At 41.2% G+C, this 21,175-nt stretch overlaps 1 protein-coding gene across 1 annotated transcript; it reads left to right on the forward strand.

The window, feature by feature from the left end:
- The first annotated feature begins 3,931 nt into the window (after positions 1 to 3,931).
- Positions 3,932 to 16,887, forward strand: usp31 (ubiquitin specific peptidase 31). The gene is made up of 16 exons (XM_029507825.1): positions 3,932 to 5,121; positions 5,537 to 5,671; positions 5,994 to 6,088; positions 6,170 to 6,262; positions 6,794 to 6,929; positions 7,219 to 7,366; positions 7,473 to 7,653; positions 7,761 to 7,872; positions 8,060 to 8,154; positions 9,211 to 9,288; positions 10,017 to 10,146; positions 10,409 to 10,528; positions 10,718 to 10,943; positions 11,037 to 11,195; positions 11,355 to 11,507; positions 12,282 to 16,887. The coding sequence occupies exons 1-16, from the start codon at positions 4,597 to 4,599 to the stop codon at positions 13,748 to 13,750; spliced, it is 3,855 nt and encodes a 1,284-aa protein (XP_029363685.1). The 5' UTR covers positions 3,932 to 4,596; the 3' UTR covers positions 13,751 to 16,887.
- The last annotated feature ends 4,288 nt before the right edge of the window (positions 16,888 to 21,175 follow it).

Genomic DNA, 21,175 nt, shown 5'->3' on the forward strand with positions numbered 1-21,175 from the left:
GAGTTTCCGCTGTGCACCTGAAGGCATCATTTGACTGTTGCTGAGGGACGTTGCCGAGAAAAATCTGCCCATCGGTGATGGAGGGGAACAGGTCCTTCTGTTAGTCACACTGAGGCTTCTACTTAGTTGAATTCTTAATTAAGTCTATTTTCCTCAAATCAAATATGATTTGACTGAAAAATTCCCCTCCAAATGACACTGGCCAGTGAAACTAGGAAATATAATTTCCTAATGATATAGATGATTATGCAAACGATACATTATGGAAATAAAATAGAATTTCCTTTATCTTACTTCTCATAACAGCATGTGCTTCCAGCAATGACAAAATGTTCTAGTACTCGGTTGCTCAGCCTTGCGGTAATATTTACACCACATGCAAAATGATGCAGAGAAGATGATACAAATACACATCACTTTGAAGGACTGTATCACAGACCACATCGGGCAAATTCTCATTCATTTGTTTGCACACTGGGACGCGCTGGGAGAGGAAGGGCATGAGCATCAATGCTTTAAATAGGCACAGGAGCATTAATTATATGCTTGCAGGGGGAGAGGTGTCTCTCTAAGCAGAGAAATTCTTTCACATGTGGCCAGCAGGAAGACGAAGAAGAGGAAGCTGCAGAACTGGTAATACACCAATGGAACCCTTCATCAACACAGACAAAGTCAAAGCTTTTCAGCATCCTGTGATTAGGGAGTTTCCTTATCGCTGTTTACCGACAATACTCTGCCCAAGAGCCCACTCCGAAGCATTCATTACACACTGTGGAACAACTGAAATCAGTAACTAGGAGTGAAATGTGTTTATAATTTCCCAATAACGTGCAGGTTCCACTTTGCATTCCCGTGAAGGCCCCATATCAACAAAATCTGCTGTTTTCCAGTATTATAATCAGTACTAATTAATACTTATTATGTAGGTGGGTTATGATTTTGACTTTGGTGTTTTCTCATTACTGCATGTTCAGAGAGGAAATTTGATTTTGTGACTGACTGAACGAGGCTCCTGAGCTGCAAATGATACAAAGACAATCTGACAAGGAGTTGAAAGCTGCGGGCTGGAGAATTACATCAGAGGGCTTATATCTAATACACTAACGGGGGGGGGGTGACAAACAAAAACAAAAGTGGACTTGCGTCTTTGATTTGTTTTGACTTCATTTTAAGATCCCAGAAAAATAAGGCAGAAGGCTTTTCCTACGCTGAGTGATGAGACATGTGACCCTTTGCCTTGTTACCATGGACACATCATTGGAGAACGTCCCCAGTTTGCTCCAACTGTTAGAAGCGTTGATGGCAAATCACAAGTGAAGGGTTTGGTTATCACCAAGAGAAAATCAAAACCCAAGGCTGAACCTGATTAAAGTCCTGTAGGTACAGTAACTCTATGGAAGAATTGCTGTAGAAGTACTGCAGCTGACACATCTTCAAACATCTGTAATGTCTAATGCCAACATCAGGCCCCTACACATATTTATTTCTAAATATAATTATTCACTCAATCAAAGCTCACTTGGTGCAACCATTTGTCTTTCTGCTGCAGTATTTCATAGAGAAGGAGTTATTTTTATTTTTATTTTTTTTTACCACATTGCACTACAAATCCTTGTGGTATTGTCAGATTTGTGTTGTGATACTTTGACATGCCGTATACGTGGGCATGTTCACCAGAAGTCAGAGCTAAACAAAACTTGTAAACAACAGTGTTGACAGGTTCAGAAATACACCTACACAGATTTTACTTTGTTCCGCTCGTAAGGAGCTGAAGAAAACTCTTCTAAAGGTCCCAACGTGCAGGGATGACTAGATGTCAGAAGGTGGTGAGCAATTTGTTTGAACACCACCTAATAATAGCTACACATGGGTCATTGCCTAAAATTAACAGAAAAACATAACTGGGTGACTTTCTCTTCCTCTGACTGAGCCACAGACAAAGTGGAGCTCCTGTGAACTGCAGTGGTAGATGGTGTTTACCTCGTGGATAAATCTGTCTTCCACTTTCATGGATCTGTAGCAATGTCTGACAGTATTATTTCTACACGCATGAACCTTCCAACAAAAAGTTCCTTATCAGAGAAAAAAGGAAGTCTCTCTAACCAGCAGTTTATTCAGGAGAGACTTCAATATGTGTCAAAGAATAAACTTATTTTGCCATGTGCAAGCCAAGAGCGGAAAGGTAGGCCATGTGAGTCTTTGGTAATTAGACAAAACAGCTGTCTCATCACATTTTTTAGGGACTGATGTTTTTGAAAAAAACATAATGAATGATTGACTGACAGAAGATAAAACTGCTGCTAGTCACCCGATATAATAAAATAATATTAGTTTGTCTTAGTATTTCTTCCCCTCTACTGTCTGGATCGGTCTTCTGCAGATACTTTGCTGAGAAAAGGAAACATTGATTAAAATACTCTAATGCTCTCAAGTCTACTTCATCTAATCATACTGAAGACAGCAGTATTCAACAATAATAAATACACACTGTGGGCTACACACCAGACACATCATAGTGTATTTTTTCTGTCTCCCTCTAACACATAGCTTTGTGATAGTTCAATGATAAAACATGTTTTTGTACTCATGCACCTCTGTTTCTGTTTCTTCTTTATTTTCCCAAGCTTCTTGTGCCTCCCTCAGGTAGAAGAGAGAACTGACAGGAAAGAAACGTGACAATCACTTCACTCTTACTTCAGCCACCATATCACCTCTTGGAAAACGTGTACTAACCTGGGAAAAAAAAACCCAAAAACTTTGTCTGTGCCAGATTTCTGTGTTAACTTCAGGGCACAAAACAACTCAGAACCTGCAGAGAAAAGCAGACAAAAACATAAAAACACCTAAATCGGTTCTTGATAGTGATTCTAATTAATAGTCTTTTTATTGGGAGAAAATTTTACTTCTTTGAATATTTAACTGTAGTTCCAACACCAAAATGAACAAAATCAGTATAATTGCTCTGGCTACATGAATAGCAGTGTTCTGAAAGATATGTGTTTAGTTAACAGATATTTATTGTGCAGAATGCCATGCTGAGTGGTGGCAAACTAATCTGACTGTAGAATTCCAAAACATAATTTCTACACAAAAAGTTATTAAATTATCACACAATATGCCCATTTTTTATAAATAAAAATTCATCTGCCTGCTAATTTTACAACCAATTATGCACCAATCTGGGCTTTTTGGCTGAGAGGTAAGATGGAAGCCTGTTTTCAGTGAAAGTTTGTTCAAAGCATGTGAAGGACTTTCAGACTGTTAGAAATAAATCTGATGAAACCTGCATTGAACTGTCGGGTCATTTTGAACTCATCTTTGTTCTTCATTCACGTGGTTACAGCAGTAACATGACCAATGCTGTCTCTAGTCTGTGGAGGGATCCAGTCTCGGGGGGGGGGGGGTCCGGTCTAGTCTTTGGAGGGGTCCTGTCTAGCCTCTAGTCTCTTGTTGGGTCCAGTCTTGAGTCTCTTGGGGGGGCTCTGAAGGGGTCCCATCTGTGGAGGCCCTAATCCCTAGGAGGGGTCTGGACTGGTCTAGTTAGTAGTCACTGGGGAGGTCCGGTCTCTTGAGGGGTCCCCTCTGCCGATATAGTCTTCTATTCTACCATCAAGCCATATCATATCTGCTGTAACCATCACTCACCTAGTTCTGGCCAGGAATTGAACTTATTGTGGGGCGACAGCGTAAACCACTACTCCACCGTGCTGCTCAAAACACACGGCAGAAAACTGGTGGATCATCAACCTCCGTCTGTGTTCTTAATTTACTTCCTAGTTCATATACAGGAGCAATATTATATTATATTAATTTAATATGACACGGCTTTCTTATTATCTGACTCCCCTCCAGCAGGTGGCGCTGACGCGGCTGCGCAGACTCTTAAACTGTCTGCCAACATAAACAACACGAAGAAGAAGAAGCAGACGACGACGAAGAAGAAGAAGAAGAAGTAAAACGACTTGTTATTTTTTAATAGCCTAGCCCCAGTGTGCCTCAGAATATGGAATAAAAGCGAGGTTTTCCAAATTTCTGACTTCTTCTCCACTTTAACGTCCCTCGCCGGCTCGACATGGCGGGCTGTCGGTTTCTGTGTCGTTTGGACATTTCGGACTGTCACTGCTTTCGCGGCTCTTGTTATTGTAGCTAGCGCCGCCGTTAGCTCGTTTGGCTAACGACGCTGTCGGTTCGTCGCTGCGGGGCAGAAAAAGTTAAACCGCAAAAATAAATAAATAAATAAATAAATATAACAAGCCGGCTGGGGAGCAAAGTCTCAGAAGACAAGCCAGCGGACCCGAGCCATGTTCGCGTTGGCGCTTCCCGACTCGGTAGGTAGCCGGCCTCGGAGCGCTTTTTCGGCCAGGTAGGAGCGCACGGCGTGCTAACGCTACTCGGCAAGTGGGACCAAACATCAGCCACGGTGGGGCTTCAGTGGGGGGAACCAACTGAGAAATGCCTTTGCTGCTGTAACGTTTTGAGATGTAGCAATCGATAGCAGCCGCCGAGATGGCTCTTGCTCATCGTCGTCATCACCCTCATCATAACTTGTCTGTGTAACTTGGTCGCCTGTGAAACGGGGGCGAAGGGGGAGAGATCATGTCTTGCAAAGCCGCAACGAAGGACAAGAAGTCCAGTTTCAGCAAGAAGCTGTTCAGGCGAGGCTCCGTGCGCTCCGTGGGCAGCTTCATGAGCAGAGTCCTCAGGACGCTGACAGCCTTATCACACTTTGGATCTGAAGTACCTCCAGAGGAAGACAAGGACGATGGGGGCTTTTCCACTTTCAAATCCGGGAGTAAAGATGTGGCCATGGACGATGGGGACATGGGGGGGTTCCTGTCCGGAGAGAGGGTGCCCGGGGTGTCGGGTCTCAAAAACCACGGGAATACCTGCTTCATGAACGCGATCCTGCAGTGCCTCAGTAACACTGAACTCTTTGCCGAGTACCTCGTCCTGGAGCACTACAAAGACGAGGAGCTGGGCGAGGACAAGCCGAAGACCAACGGTGTACTTCTGCAGAAGAAGGGTCCTCTGGCCAAAGGAGAAGTTACGGAGCAGCTGTCAGGGCTTGTGCGGGCTTTGTGGACCTTCGAGTACACCCCACAGCACAGCAGAGACTTTAAGGTAAGAGTGACATGGGGCAAGTCAATGATGACTGCAGTTGTGTGTTTGTAATCAGTCAAAGCATTAAAAAAAAGCCTGTAAATGACCTGAACGTACAGTTTTATGGTTCAGTTGTGAGTGTGTATTGCAGGAATTGCGTGTGAGAGTTTGTGTTGTAAACTTTGCTGAGCCTGAAAGTGTCCTCAGGATGGGCTAAGTCTTTGTACACGTAGTTGGTAATGTTGTGTTTTGTTTAGTCTTTTCACACAAGAAACCATGAGAAACAGCCATCCCTCCATCTTCATCTGGGGTCGTGTCGTGCTCATGAGAAACATGCACTAACCTTTGTGTGCATGTTGAAAATACGTTGTGTAGGCGCTGCTGCGAATGAGAGCTCATGACCAACTCTATACTGGTACATACTGTTTCCTTGCAGAATGCTGTGTCGAAAAATGCCACACAATTTAAAGGGAATGCTCAGCACGATGCACAAGAGTTCCTGCTGTGGCTGCTGGACAGGGTGCACGAGGATCTCAACACAGTTAACCCCAGCAGCAGGCTGCCTATAAAGGTGAGTTTGGTATAGTGTTTGCTCTTTGTTTCTCCATATATCTCTTCGTTTTAGGACAGCTGGTGATATTAATCTTCACCGCAGCATTATTTTTAAACCTTTTATTTCACAGATGTTAGTGAAACTCAGTATATCGAACAATTGAGCTGCTACACAATTGTGGTGAACCCGACTTGCATCATCTTGTTTTGTCCCATTTCACGGGACAAGTCAGTAATGTGAAAGTATCTGAAGGCTGTTAGACTTCCACACTAACTTATGAATCCAGTATTATTTTAGGAATGAAAGATCTGACTCTTTGAATCGGTTTGTGATTGTTTAGCCCCCCATTGAAGAAGATGACCAAAGCTTAGAGGGGCCTTCTCCGCCTCTCTCTGCTGGGTCGTTTGTACAGGAACTGTTTCAGGCTCAGTACAGGTAGGCTTAATGTCCAGCAGCAGTTCTGTTATGTCCATGTTGTCTCTCTGCAATATTAAGACATGCCATTTGTCCAAACAGGTCTTCTCTCACTTGCCCACATTGCCAAAAGCAGAGCAATACATTTGATCCCTTCCTCTGCATCTCCTTACCCATCCCACTTCCCCATACACGGTGAGTGCACACCTGAGTTACATAAAACTATAGTCTTTTTTTTTTTTTTGAGCACAGTATTTGTTTTACCTCATTTTACACAATCTAAAACAGTGTGTAGAGGTTCCTCAAAAGGCTAATAGTTTACACTGATGTATTTTTGAGCGTATGAATGCTGACAAGTTCACCAGGACCTGAAGCAAATGCAGTGTTCCTCCCTCTGGTCAAAGAGGGAGGAATGTAACCTGGTTTGGCAATTGTGTTGCGTGGGCGAGGGGGTGAGGGTGCAGCAGAGAGGAATGGGAGGAGTGTGTGAGTTTCAAACCATAATAACAGCGTGTTCGTTTTAGGTGTTTCTGCAGCAAAGGAAATGAGGAGGAAGGAAATACTTCAAAATCTTGGTCTTTGTTTTGCTGCTGTAAAGCAAATGTCAAGGTTTTCTCATGGTTACAGTAAAATCAAAGTAAATCATCCTAGCAAACTGCACTCTGACTACCTTCAATTCATATTATTTCTTTCATTTTTTTCTTTTAATGTTCCTCTTTTTGCCAGGCCTCTATATGTGACAGTGGTGTACCAGGGGAAGTACTCTCACTGTATGAGGATTGGAGTAGCTGTTCCTCTCAAAAGCACTGTCTACCGCCTCAGAGATGCTGTGTCACGTGAGACCAAGATCCCAATGGACCAGGTGCTATTCCCGTCACTTATCAGCTCTGGGTCTGCCACAGTGAGGCTATATCAGTGTCGCACAGTGTTAGCTGAGTGTTCCTAAGAGGTGTGCCTCCGAGTAGTAGTATCTTATGTGGTCTGTTTTCGTTTAGTGTGTGCTATAATAACGGATTTATAAACACTTTAGGGCGGGTGCTAACATTGATGAATAATGGTGAAGTGAAAATGTCATGAGAGTTAATGTAACTGGCAGTTAAAGGGAATATTGAGATGTTTATTTTGGAATGTCTTATTTTTTCTCCTTTCAGTTTGTTTTGACCGAAATGTACTACGATGGGTTCCATCGTTCATTCTGTGATGACGACGACGATCTTGACATCATTCAAGAGAGCGACTCCATCTTCGCCTTTGAGACACCAGAGACCTTCAAACTGGAAAATATACGCACAAAAAGAGGTAACACTTTTTATATGTTGTAAATATTCATACTTTATCAAATCGAATGAGTAGATCACAGTATGTCTTCACTTATTTTTTTTTTTTTTTTCCTGTATAATCACAGGAAGTCTTCTTGCAAATCTGAATCATAACAACTTGAAATATGGGGCAGAAATCAGCAGGACGCCTTCATTCATGCAGGGGGCCATGACTCCCGTAACAGCATCACCCAATAAGAACCTGGGACCAGAAAAAATCATCCTTTTAGTGTGTAACAGAGCTTGCACTGGCCACCAAGGGAAGAGGTATCACATAAGAAAACTTTCTTTATTATCTTTGCAACACAAAACCTTCCCCAAAATGTAATAATGAAGCCTTGGACTGCTTATAGAGCTACATTATGTCATTTTAGGTTTGGCCTCCCTTTTGTACTGTACATGGAGCGCACTGTGACCTGGGATGCTCTACAGAAAGAGATCCTGGAGAAAATGCGTCATCTTTTGAGACCAGGGGTTTACATTCAGGTATGAAGATAAGCAGGCACTCAGTCTGTTCTGTACGCTGAATGGACAGTAAATGTTTTTAATGCATGCTGAAAGGTCATTGCTTTCAACTACTGGCCCTCAAAAAGAGGGAAATCAGCAACTTTCCTTGCTAGCGACTCATCTGGACTAGCCTCACAAGTATTAAAAATGTTGTCTTTATCTGAAGGTGGGACCCTTCAGTCTTCGAGTGGTTGGCGTTGTTGGTATAACCTACCTCCTTCCCCAAGATGAGCGACCGCTGTGTCACCCAACAGTGGAAAGGTCGGTTTGGATGTTACATAAAATGTGCTTAATTCATATGTAAATTGAGGCTGTATGAGGACAAACCCATCCATCCATCCGTCCATATTGCTTATCCGTGGGGGCTGGAGCCAGTCCCAGCTGGCACTGGGTGCGGGTGAGGTACGCCTTAGTGTAGGGCCAAGATACACAAACCAATAACAATCCATGCCAATACGCCCACTTCACCACTGTACCACCTGCTACAACTCTGACAGTTTACACTGTTCCTTTCCCTGGTATTAAAAAAAAAAGCAAAATGATTTAATGTGTTCTTGGGAACTCTACACACCCTTTCTGTCTTGGGCTTGCACGTTGTGGGAAAAAAAAAGTCATGAGCATAGTAGAACAGTAATTTTAGCAAAACCGTAAATCATTTTCAATAAGTGAAATATTTAGCCTGAATGTTTGCTCTCAGCATTACTAACAAAGCAATATGAAAACTGAGCGGGTGGAAATCAAAGTAAATACTGTACATCTGCAAACGAGGGTGAAAATCTGCAGAATATTTCATATTGTTTATCATTATGCATTTAAACGTCTCTTATCATGCGTATGTTGTGAGTTCTGTTTGTCTCACAAACCTGCTTAGATGACATGCCCTGACAGGATTTTGACTGTTTGTTAAAATGCCAGTTTAGCAGGTTAATTTTGCTTATAACCTCCATAATAAAACAAGTCACAACTTTGCTGGCCCATAAAGGTATGCAAGTCAAAGTGCAGTTAAAGTTGTTTTGCACATCAATGTGACTGCTCAATAGGTGCTTTCACTTAAGATGTCTCTGGTTATGTTGTTACCTGTTGCAAACATGATCCTTTTAAACTGAAAATCTTTGTCAGCAGACATGTATTTCTGCTTTGAAGTCACATCAGTTCTTTTAGACCAAAAAATAAAAACACTTCTCAGATTGGATTAACCCATCAGCTAAAATCATTCACATTAACTGACTGATTGCAATGTAATGGCCTGTAAAAACACAAAGGGTCCCTTTTTGTAAATGACACCTGCCTAAATTACTTCCTTTGTTTCCATTACAGGGCATACAAATCCTGTGGACAAGGCGGACCACCACATGTGAAGATAGTGGTAGAGTGGGACAAAGAGACAAAGGACTAGTGAGTAAAAAGGATTCATATTTGCTGCACTTTTGCAATGTGCTTTATTTTATTTCCATCCAACTAAACAAAATAACAGACTTGGTTGCTGTAATCATCACTTGGAAGAATATATTACAGTTTTAAAAAACATTTGGAGACACTGAATACGTCAACATTTGTTTAAACATGGATAAGTTGGAAGAACAGGCTAAACCACTGGTTTAATAACTTGCAAACATTTGGTAAAAAAAAAAATGTACTGAAGTTAATTTATTAGCAGGCTGTCAAACAAGCTGGCTGAGTAAGCAATTATGTGGAAAGCACAACTGAAATGACAGGCCCAGCTTTAATTTAGAATACTTAACATTATGAAAGAATAAAGTTCATGCTGATACGTGACAGAAATTCAGCCACACATGGCTGCACCTTGGTCTGCTAATTTGGGACACAATTTTACAGTTGAAGGTGTGGCAATGTTTCAGTAGTATTAATGCCATCATTACAATGTGTACCATTACTGCCCCCCCCCGCCAAAAAAAAAAACAAACAAAACAACAACCCTATTGGGCCTTTTAAATATAAAATCACCAAATTATTCAGTACATTTTAATTAATCTAGAAGCAAATGAGAATAAATTTAAAACAGTAACATGTAAATCATTTAAATCATCTAAGACTTTACTATACTTTAAATACATGGCTGAACTGTTGGATGAATGTCTGACTTTATACTTCATACCTCACAGTCTGTTTGGTCACACTGAGGAGGAGTACATTCCTGATGCTGAGAGTGTGTATCTGCACAGAGAACATCATCATCAGCCGCAGGCCTGCACCCTTGCTCAGTGCTTTCAGCTCTACACTAAAGAAGAGCAGGTAACACCTTGACAAGAAATATAGCATAGTTACTGCAGTCAGCGATTTGACATTGGAAAATGAATATCAGATTTACTGTGACTCTTAATGCCATGTTTGGGGAAAAGAACTAGAAAGTCTTAGTGCAGACTTGCACGTACATTGTGGTTTAACTTGCCTGCGAATGTTCTGGTGGAGAATAGAGAACAGCAAGAGGAAAACTGACAGTGTGGTTGCGAGCACGTTCTTCGTGGCTGCTGCTTGAGCTGTGTGTCTGTTTCAGCTGGCTCCAGATGACGCCTGGCGCTGTCCCCACTGCAAGCAGTTGCAGCAGGGCCGCATCAAGCTCAGCCTGTGGACGCTGCCAGATGTGCTCATACTACATCTCAAGAGGTTCAGACAGGTACTTCAGCTCATTTAGATACTTTTTAAAGAAAAAATAAAAAAACAAACTGCAAAACGGGAACAGTTATCTGAGTGAGACAAATGGTCACTTGTTTTTACTGATTTAGCTGCTGAGTACTTTAAGTAGCAGGTAAACAGGAATTGCTCCTTAATAGCTGATCTGTTTTTGTGTCTTGTTTTCTTTCAGGAGGGGGACCGCAGGGTGAAGATGCAGAACATGGTGAGATTCCCATTGATGGGCATGGACATGGCACCTCATGTGGTTAAGAGGAGTCAAAGCAGCTGGAGTTTACCTTCCCATTGGTCGCCATGGAGAAGACCCTATGGCCTGGGAAGAAACCCAGACGACTACCTATACGACCTGTACGCTGTGTGCAACCACCATGGGAACATGCATGGCGGCCACTACACTGGTAATGCAATGAACTGAGGAGGCCCGATGATGGTGATCTTCCATTCATCATCAGTTTTTAACTCATTGTTCTCTTTTGGCTTTGTTCTTGCAGCTTACTGCAAGAACTCCATTGATGGTCAGTGGTACTGCTTTGATGACAGTGAGGTTTCAGCAGTAGCTGACGATGACGTGTGTCAGCAGACAGCCTATATACTGTTCTATCAGAGGAGGACTGCTATTCCATCCTGGTCGGCCAACAGCTCTGTTGCTGGTCAGCATTTCTTTCCTACTATCTGTCTGTATTCCCATGTTGTGATGAAGACTGGTGTGAAAGTCAAAACTTTTGCTTTCCATTGTTGTATAATGTATTGTTATTCCCAAAAGAAAAATGAAAAGGAGGTTGAAGTGTTTTATTGTTTTATTTACACAGGCTCCACCAGTTCATCTCTATGTGACCACTGGATCAACAGACTTCCTGGTAGCAGGCCTGCTAGCTTGGCCTCCGGAGCCTCATCCAGACGCACCTCTCTGGCTTCACTGGCTGAGTCAGTAGAGTTTCCAGGCGAACGCAGTGAGGATGATGGTGAGACAGCAGCTGAGATTCGATTTTTGTTTCTTTTTGCTGTGATGATACATCTGTCGGATTGTAGTTAATTTTATCAGTTCATTGCATGCACATAAACTCCTGTCATTTTCTTCACATTTTCAAGTCTATAGTTAGAAACTTTTTATCCTCAACAGAAATTCGGGAGACCAAAACCAATATAAAAAACTATATATTTGATGTAGTCCAGGACTTTTAGGCTTAAATGATGAAAGTGTACTACTCCTAAAATACTTCTTTTGGAACCAAAAGATGGCATGACAGCCTCCGGAGTTTGAAATCCCCCCTGCTGCACCACAAATTTTAAAACAATGGAATCAGACTCGCTGTAAGGACGACGAAGCAGAAAGTGTTTGTCCCAGAAAGTGACTGGGACAAACAAGACAACATGCTCAGCAGAGTGGGAAACCTTGAATTCCAAGGGAGTCCACATTGAGACAGATGCCGGCCTAGGCTGCTGTTTGTGGTTAATATAAATGTAGGTTTCATGTAACCATCCAGAATATGTGGTCCTAAAACTGCTGGCCAGGCAGACTGGTGTTTAATAGTGACTTTCACTGATTTCACCATTGATTGTGCATCCAAGTTGTGACAGACATATGCCAGCTTTTATCTGTATTTTTTTTTATTTAAAGCTTCTTTTTTACCATGTCATAAGAATTAAATTTTAGTAGTACTGAAATTGGTGTTGTAACCACTTACAAATAATATTATCTCTCATGTTTACTTTTTTTTTTTTTTTTTTTTTTTTAGGAGGGTTTTCTGTCCGCCCTTTCGTGAGGAGCATTCAGCGTCAGAGCTTGTCCTCAAGGTCATCCATCGCTAGTCCTTTAGCCTTGAGCGACAGTGGGATAAAACCATCTTGGTCTCTCTCTGCGAAGCTGCACATGAGATCCAACTCGCCATCTCGTTTCTCTCTGGACTCTCGATGTTCACCTCCTCTAGAGAGGATAGGGGAAGCCTGTGATGACAAGGTTTCCACGTCTTGCTTTGGCAGCTACAGTAGACATGAACGCTACTTTGGCAGCAGGACTTCATCCATGGTGGAAAGCAACTTCAGTGACCATGACAACAATAAACGCTTCGTAGACATGATGTACTGCAGGGCTCCCACTCCAGTGGAAAAGAAGAGCACGAAAAATGAGCCAACTGAAAACAACAACCAGATTACAGCTATAGACCAAAACATAATACCTGCCCAAGCAACTCCCGCGAAAGAACAGAAACGTAAGAGCAGCATCGTAGGATTAGTTTCAAAGGCAGAAAGCACGGGTTCCACAAAGAGCTCTGGCAAAGTAGAGCAAGAGAAAACTTGCAAAAAACGTTTGTGTTCAACCTATAAAACTGCTTCTGAGACATCTTCCAGCACACCCGTGAAAGGCAAGAAGGTGAGCAATACTAAAGAAAAGAGCGTAAATGCCAAGAAAAGCACTTCAACACCCAGTGGGACTCCTTCGAAAGCAAAGGAAGCAAGTCAGCCCCTCGAGGCTACGCCACACCACAAGTCCTGTGTCCGCTCCACACCACAGTCCTCAGCTTCTCCGTCACCAACTGCAAAGAAGAGTTCCAGTGCCACAGAGAAAAGTGCCACAGGTACTCGCAAACGTCTGGTCGAAAGGAGTTTCAGCAGAGATTCTATGCACACTAGCCCTCTGGTCGACAATCTCAGAGGCAGCTTGGGAGGTCGCTCTTCACTCTCTAAGAGTGGGGAAACTAACCGTCTTGAAAGAAGGTCTGTGAGAAGTTCCAGCAGCAGCTCTTCTGTCACGAGCCTGCGCTCACCAAGTGTGTCCACCAGAGACATACAGCGCAGCAGCAAATCAGAGGAAAAGGGATTGTCCTTCTTTAAGAGTGCCCTTCGGCAAAGGGAAAGCCGCCGGTCGGCTGACTTAGGAAAAAGCACTATGCTTGCCAAAAAGACCTCAGAGAGGACGTGCAAGCAAAATGGACAAGCGAAGGAGATCGCTGGAGACGCTTCGTCTTCGCAGACATCTGCAGAGACTCATGGAGGTGAGAAAAAGTCAGAGACAAAGGAGTCTTCCAAACCCCCCAGCTCTCTCGGCCGCTCTATTTTGAACGTAGGCAAGTCCAAGTCTTCCACTTCTGAAGTAAGTCTTAAGTCTCCCACAAACGGGAAGAAGCCGCTTGAAAGGATGGCATCTTCCCGAAAGCTGTCATCGAGCATGCAATCTCCTGCACGTACAACACAGAGGCCTCAATGATACAGTCATAGTAGTCAGATCGAACTTACACATTGCAGCTAATTTCTTTGTGCGTAAGTTTCAGTGAGCACCATGTGTATTTGTAAAGAGACAGATTTTTTGGCGTTATGGTTTTGTACACTTGCATAAAATTGAGGCTTTAGGTTTTGAATACTGGCAGCCAGCTTTTGAGTTTTTGTTTCTTTTACTGCATAAAAAAAAATCTGGACTCCTTTTGCATTTTTGGGTGCCAAGCACATGTCTGGTACGGAGCTACATAAGCATGCCGTATGCATTCAGCTGAACAGCGCAGCCTGTTTGGTTGTGCATACTTGAGGCCTGTATGACAGCTGACAGAAATCCCAACTGGAATCTTTGAAAAATATCCTGACAGAAAAACCTGATAAAAAATGCAGCAGCTTAAACACTAAACTATGATGGGATTGAGTAAAATGTTTTACCTTGTATGCATCAGTGATGCATAGCTTGAGAGTTTACGTTAAGATTTAAATACATTTTTCAGATTTAAAATGAAAATCAGCTGGTTGTTGAAGCTCAGACCTCAGATGTTTCTGATTTTAACGACAGTGACAGCAAAACCATAACATTAACTCTAGTCTCTTGACAAATACTGAAACAGACCTGATATGCTCAAACACACACACAATCGCAGTGAAAAGAGTTTCATTCCGAAATAGGAGTGGCTGAACATTCATCTTGGTTTTCAATCAATCAAAATGACCCTTGTTTTTCTACACACGTGCACACACTTTCTCCACTCACCTCATGTCACGAGTTAAAGGGGTAGCGAGTGGTTGTTTATTTTTTCTAAAGCCATGGAGAAAGGCTCAGAAGTAGCATCACATTATAACTTCAGAGTATCTGACGACGCGCAGCAGATTTATTTTTGTTTATGACTAAGACTTTTTCAGTAGAAATTTATTTTATTAGATTTCTTGTAGAAGCTGACATTTTTTCCTTCAAACAAAATGATGTTTTGGAATGAAACCCTTTAAATTCAAAGTGTATGAATACATTAATATGTATAAATGTATTCACACTCACACACACACACACACACACATACAGAATATGGACAGAGAGGGACGTACGTGTCTGTACAGATGTTGACATAAAGTATATAGTATATAATCCATTTCTTTTCAATGAGCAAGATGAAAATAATCTTAAGCGCCTTCAAATGCTGTACATGGAATCAAATAATTGCCTTTGGCAACATAGTAGTCTACTACTGTATGCATCACTGAGTAGGAATGTTGTGTTGTTTGCACTTTGTATAGATAAGATAGTTTTCTTTGACCCAGAACAGTTAATAATGCAATTATCTCATTTTTAATATGCTGTCTGTTCATAACTTCAAAACATATCGTAAAGTAGTGTACACGGGCCTTAGACTTGAAATGGTAAAAGGGTACATTCATCTCAATGTTTCAGGGGTCATTAAAAAAAAAAAATAAAAATATCACCCCTTCACTACACCTGGTGCTGTAACAGACCACTGCTCCTCTGGCACTGATATTTCTTAAATGAACTTATTTTCAGACGTTCAGAACTGTGACCCCCACAGACTTCAGTGACCTAGAAACCTGTTGGCATAACCTGTGGTACCTCAATGGAGAGGACAATATTTTTTTTATTCCCCCCCCCCCCCCCCCCTCCATCAGGCTGAAACAGAATATTCATAACGATCCATTTAGTTCATTGTCGAAGGCCTCTGATTTGTCCAAATGGTGACGTGTGGACAGAATGTTCCCACTGATCAGGCACTGCATGGCATTACCAGTGTTTCTGTGTATCGATAGACCAGAGATAGGTTGGTGTCACTTTGTCTTTACCGCTGTAGCCCGCCTGCAGTTGCGATATTCATACATCAGATACCAGCAACAACGTCTGTGCGTAATGAATGTGGATATGCCATTAAAAGCCAATCGTTAGCAAGCAGGTTTTACTTTAAGCATTAGCATAATCTTTGAATTACAGGTGACAGTATTTCTCTCCACTGTTTCTCTGTAGCATCTACCAGGTTTACATTGGTTCTCAGATGGTTTCCGTGGAAATACCACCCGAGTTAAAGGTCTAAGTATGTTATTTAAATGGTCGCAAGTCGAATGCAGCGTTTTCCCAAATTCTACCCAGCAGTGTTTTTATTTGATTTTTTTTTTTATTTTTAATAATGTGTTTGAAGCCAGAGCATCAAAAGTAACATTTAGCAAAACCTGCCAATAGTGATCAACTCAACAGTTCTTTGCGCATCCTCACAACATTTTTATCACTGTTCTGCACTGACTAAGTCTGCTGTTCTTAGGCGGTAATATAGATTTGTGGAAAAGTTACCTGCTGTTGGCCTGTGAGCTCATCACTTCACTGGCCAGCCACTTTGTGCAATTTCCATCCGAAATTTGTTGCGCCTGTTGGGTTCAAACTTTGACGGCCCACATGAATGACATACTTACTCTTTAAATATGGTCGTATTCCTGTAGCTGCTCTTTTTTACTTAACCTTGTGATCTATCAGGAACCTGTGTGTGGCACTTTGGGTCAAGGGAGGACAAATTCATGTAATTTTGGCTTTTGCCGTCTTGTTTGCCTGTTTTAAAATTCTATAATTAAGCTGTTGTGGCTTGTGTGTGTTTTGGAATTGAATCATGTCCTTACATTTGCTAGATTTGCATTTTGGATTGTTAATCCATTTATGTAGCCAAACCCCAGTGCATTACCTAGCGATGCCCCCTCATTTTTGACATTTTCATTTAGTTATTTGGGGACATTGGAAGCAACGGCCTGTAATACTGTATATTCCTTATAAAAACTGTTATGTAATTTGAGATCAAATTGTAACCAGCCAAATCTTTTCGGACATTTCCTCCCGTACGGGGCAGAAATCTGAAAGCTGCAGCACTCTTAAAAAGTTTCGATTGCAGCCATCACGTTCATGGGTTATGTTGTTTACAGCACGTACGATGAGACCCCAAAAGCAGGCAGCTCATTCAATAGTTGTTGAACCCAAATCCTTCAGATGGAGTACACCGCAGAGCTGAATGTCGATGGTATCACTTTGATCCTGTTCTGTGTTACAGGAAGCTGCTGTCATTCAGTGTCAGCAAAATAGTCGCTTTCAATCACCCAAAAAAAAAAAAATCCTTTAAATCAGTTTCTTTTATTTTGCCTTGGCCAGCGTAGTAGTGGTAAAGCAATAATCTAATAATCATCTCATCGTACGATGTTCATCAGTTACTTGATTGACCGAAGTCGAGTACTGCACTCCACGTGAGAGCTTTTCCTCGCAGTTAACCCAAAAATATCCCCTTTGAAAGACGATGTCATAAAGGATCAATGTCAAATGAAGCAAAACATTTCTTCTTTCTTCACTACAATCAATGCGTTTATTTATTAAACCTTTTAATTGCTAATATACAGTCAGTGTACAGAATTAAGAATTAATAAGGAATGCAGTATTGCATGAAAACACTAATGCATGTATTTCATTATCTATGCAAAAGTCTGCAGCTATGTACAGTAGAAAAACAGCATGGCCGGTATATTCTATCGCTTAATTTGCACACCATTCCAATATTTAGAAAGAGTAAATTTTATTCCATCTTGTAAATCAACATGAATATCTTTCCTATATGAAAATCTATTTAATGCCATAATTGCTTGTAGCATTTTACCATTTCGTCTTATTTTGTCCGCTTTCCTTCATTACTTAAATTTTTGATCTCTGCTGATTTGTGCTCTCTGGGTGCTCCTATCAAACTGGTAGGTTAATGTATTTTTGTTTTTGACAAGATGTTTAATATTTACTGTTGTACACCAGCAGAGATGACACTCTGGATACGATAATCTTGATGTGGTTACTGAATAGCCTCATGTATGTATGTATGTATGTATGTATGTATGTATGCATTGTGAAAAGGCCTTCCATGAATTCACTTCAGTGATAACACTTTGTCAGCCCCTGTTAAAATGTTGTCTGCTGCATCGAAGATGTGGTCAGTCTCTAAGATAAATATATAAAATATATATAGCCAAATGCAATAAAGAAAGATCGTACATTTATAGTTTTATATTACAATACATTATGAACAAGGACATGCCAACAATTTTTCTAGTATTTATGCCGCATCGTTTTAATCATGATGTGATTTTTTTTTTTTTTTTTTTTTAATAAACCATCTCTTTTTTTGACACAGGTTGCTTTTTTTTTTCTGAAAACTGGCAAAGTGGGTGTACATTAATCACGACTTGTTCACACAGGCTTCATACAAAAAGGAGAGAGTTCTGCTTTGACTTATTGTTAGGACGGCTGGTTGCATTTTTGTTTTGTTTTTTTTTTTGTTTTGTTTTTTTTTGTGTGTGTGTTTAACAGAGTCAGAAAAAGTTCCACTTTTTCAAGGTGAGAACATTAGTTGTTGATTTGATACGTCACACGTTTGAGTGAGTATTTTGCCACTGAATCAAAGTTGTAATGGCCCTGAAATCCCAAAATTTGAGCCACGGACGTAAGATTCTTCAGATACTTTATTACAGCAGCACAGGGGTGTCCTTTTCCAGTCGTGTGAGATTTTGGCTGACATACTTTAACTTTAGGGCTGATGCGTGAGGCTTTAGAGGACGTCTGTAAAAACATTAACACTATAAACAGCTGATACTGAAACTTTTCAGAAGCCTTAAACAAAACAAACTGTCGCTTAGTTTGTGTCTGGATGATAGAGAAACTAAAGAGCTGTGTTAGGAATGAATGTCATAAGTCTCATTATTATTTTTAACACTATTGTGCTAAATCCATAGCACATCTCTACTCCGACCTTTTAGTCTAGTCTTGTGCTTTTTTATGTATTATTCTTAAGGCATTTTGTAAAGTACAGTATGTTGCATTAATTGTGATTCTTTTTTTCTTTTTTTTCTCTATTCGTTGTTGTACCAGGTTCTTGAGGTAATTATTGACATCTGCATTGTCTGAACTGGCCTATTTCTTTTCTTTTTTTTTTTAATTCTTATATTTCACTTTAGGGCCTGTGTTCCAGCATTTGCCTGTTTTTTTGTTTGTTGTTGTTTTTTTTTAGTTTTTATTTTTTGTTTCAAGTTGCTCCGACTGTGTCAGTCTTCTATGTTAATTTATTTCTGTTTGTTATTATATATGCACTTTTAAATGTTTCTTTTTTTTTTTTCCTTTTATAATTCCTCTAAAAAGACAAATGTGTATATACTTTGTTGGTTTACCCATGCAAATACAAAATGAAAAATCTGATTAAAAATATTCAAAGTGCCTGTGTGGTTTGGAGTTGAACTTATTCTTACACTAGAGGGAGCTTTTCTCCAACACATTGTCCTCAGCGTCGCTCCACGCAGCTTTCAGGTTTTGGGTATCGGTGGTCAGTGGAGACTCAGCGATGCAGCATTAGGACAATAACAGAACGTTTCCGGTGTCACCAATGTGCGTAACGACTTAATACCGGGCTCAGTTTTCAGATCTGCAACTTGCCTGCCTCCATATAAACATGAATATTCTCACTGGCGTCACAAATTGTATTGGAGCAGCAGGACACATATGCTCTGAGTATCCCCGCTTATCTTATTTGGATCCACTTGATGCTGGGCAACCAAGAACATGAGCACACAAATCTGCTTATTGTCAGCGCCGCAGCAGACACTATTATCTGAGACCTCAAGGCTGTGCAGTACACGAGCGGCTCAACATTTCTGGGCAGGATTATTATTTCAATATTTTTTTGTTTTTTTTGTCCTGGCAGAACGGTACTGAAGTGCAGGAGCTGTGATGTGATGACAAACATTGTCTGAGTGGGTGAAGGTGTCCATCTGACATCATTTAACACCGGTGGTGGGGGGGGAATAACTGCTGAGGTGAAGAGCGGATGTCACATTATCGCCTTTATTGCTTTAATGAACAGTAAATATTCCACGTCACCTTCCTGAAACTAGATCATGCAGTTTTATCACTTTAAATTCATACAAGCGACAAAAGAGATGCGTTTCTTTCGAGCAGAGGGAATACAAAGTAATCTGACGAGAAAAAGGCAGCTGCTTATATTTACGTAGAATATTAGTTAAGTCAAATTCTAGTTTCTTCTATCTCCATATACGAAAAAGTTTGACAGCCATAGAAGTCAATCTGCAGAGTAACTGGTCACTATATCTGTCACATAAGTGCAGCTGATTTATAATGAAATGTAGAGTGACATGCCATGGAAATACTCCCACAGGCTGTCAAAGTAGAACTGATGCACTTAATCAAAACAGTCTTCTGAACAGTCTCCTCCTGATCCAGCAGTTTCTGAGTCGTTTTATTAATTCAAAATGATACAAAATGACCTTTGTAGAGGCCAGTAACTCCTTCCTTGTTATAGACGGCAGAAGAAGCTTTGCAGTCTGACTGATGGGTCAATGATGTAGGTGCATAACCTGCAGCAGTTGAAGTATTTCTTTTTGATTGCACAATAATTTCCCACTTGACATAACTGAACACTTTTAATTCGAGTGGCGATGGAAAGGAATTCATGTTCAGGTGAAAAAACAGATGTTGTTTTAAGAAGCAATAACAATTTCAATTTGAAATCCTCTGGCAAGATTATGAGCGTTTGATTTAATGGGCGTGTTGTTTTATGCCGCTACAAGAGGACATCCGGTCCTGCATTTGGCCAACGTCGACATTCTGAACCTTTGGACATTTCTCAGGAAGCAAATGAATCAGAGTCAGAACAGCTTCTAACTCCCCACTCACGATAATATCAGTCCCGCTACAGTACAGTGGAGTTACTTTAGCAATTCGCCTGTGGTTTTATCTCCTTTGTCCCCTCTTTTGACTCCACCCCAAGAGAGTGCAGGAAAATCAATAATAATTGATTTTAGAAGGCAAGAAAGGCAGGTTGGAATTCAAGGGAAGGAGCGGGGAAAGACAGAGACAGAGGGCTACTAGCAGGGAGGTGTGAGACCTTAAGTATAATATGCATGTGCTGGCACAGCTAAAGGTCACCAGCATGAACCTGTCTGTAACAACAGATTATAAAGTGTCTGGGCCTTACAATTACTGAGGTCTCACATAAAAAAAAAAAAGAATAACGGCAGCTGTGAACACTGGTGCCACCTCCTAACTGTAAGTAATTTTATTCCATAAAGAAAGACGGGTCGTGTAAAGACTCTACCCCTGTAGCAGGGCAATTATCGACGATTAGCTCATAAATAGTACAAGATGTGCTTGTTTTTCATGGCCCCTTCAAGTGGGCGATGACGCAGGGATTCTAAATCTGATGTAAAAATCTGCAGCCACACTACCGGAACAGTTTGTAGCAAGTTGAGCTTCATCGTATATAGAGGCGGCGGCCACTAACCCTAACCCTAACCCAACCTTCACAGGGTTTCTTTTGAAGCAGGACAAGACAGCGGCAGACTTCCACTACAGGGAGGA

This window comes from Echeneis naucrates, chromosome 8 (assembly GCF_900963305.1).
Source record: "Echeneis naucrates chromosome 8, fEcheNa1.1, whole genome shotgun sequence".
Classification (NCBI taxonomy): Eukaryota; Metazoa; Chordata; class Actinopteri; order Carangiformes; family Echeneidae; genus Echeneis; species Echeneis naucrates.

Bases quoted from the DNA above. Each gene is read 5' to 3' on its own strand.
- usp31 (XM_029507825.1), top strand. From the start codon at position 4,597: ATGTCTTGCAAAGCCGCAACGAAGGACAAGAAGTCCAGTTTCAGCAAG. The intron at 7,873-8,059 runs GTATGAAGATAA...CTTTATCTGAAG, and splicing joins GACCAGGGGTTTACATTCAG to GTGGGACCCTTCAGTCTTCG. The intron at 9,289-10,016 runs GTGAGTAAAAAG...CATACCTCACAG, and splicing joins GACAAAGAGACAAAGGACTA to TCTGTTTGGTCACACTGAGG.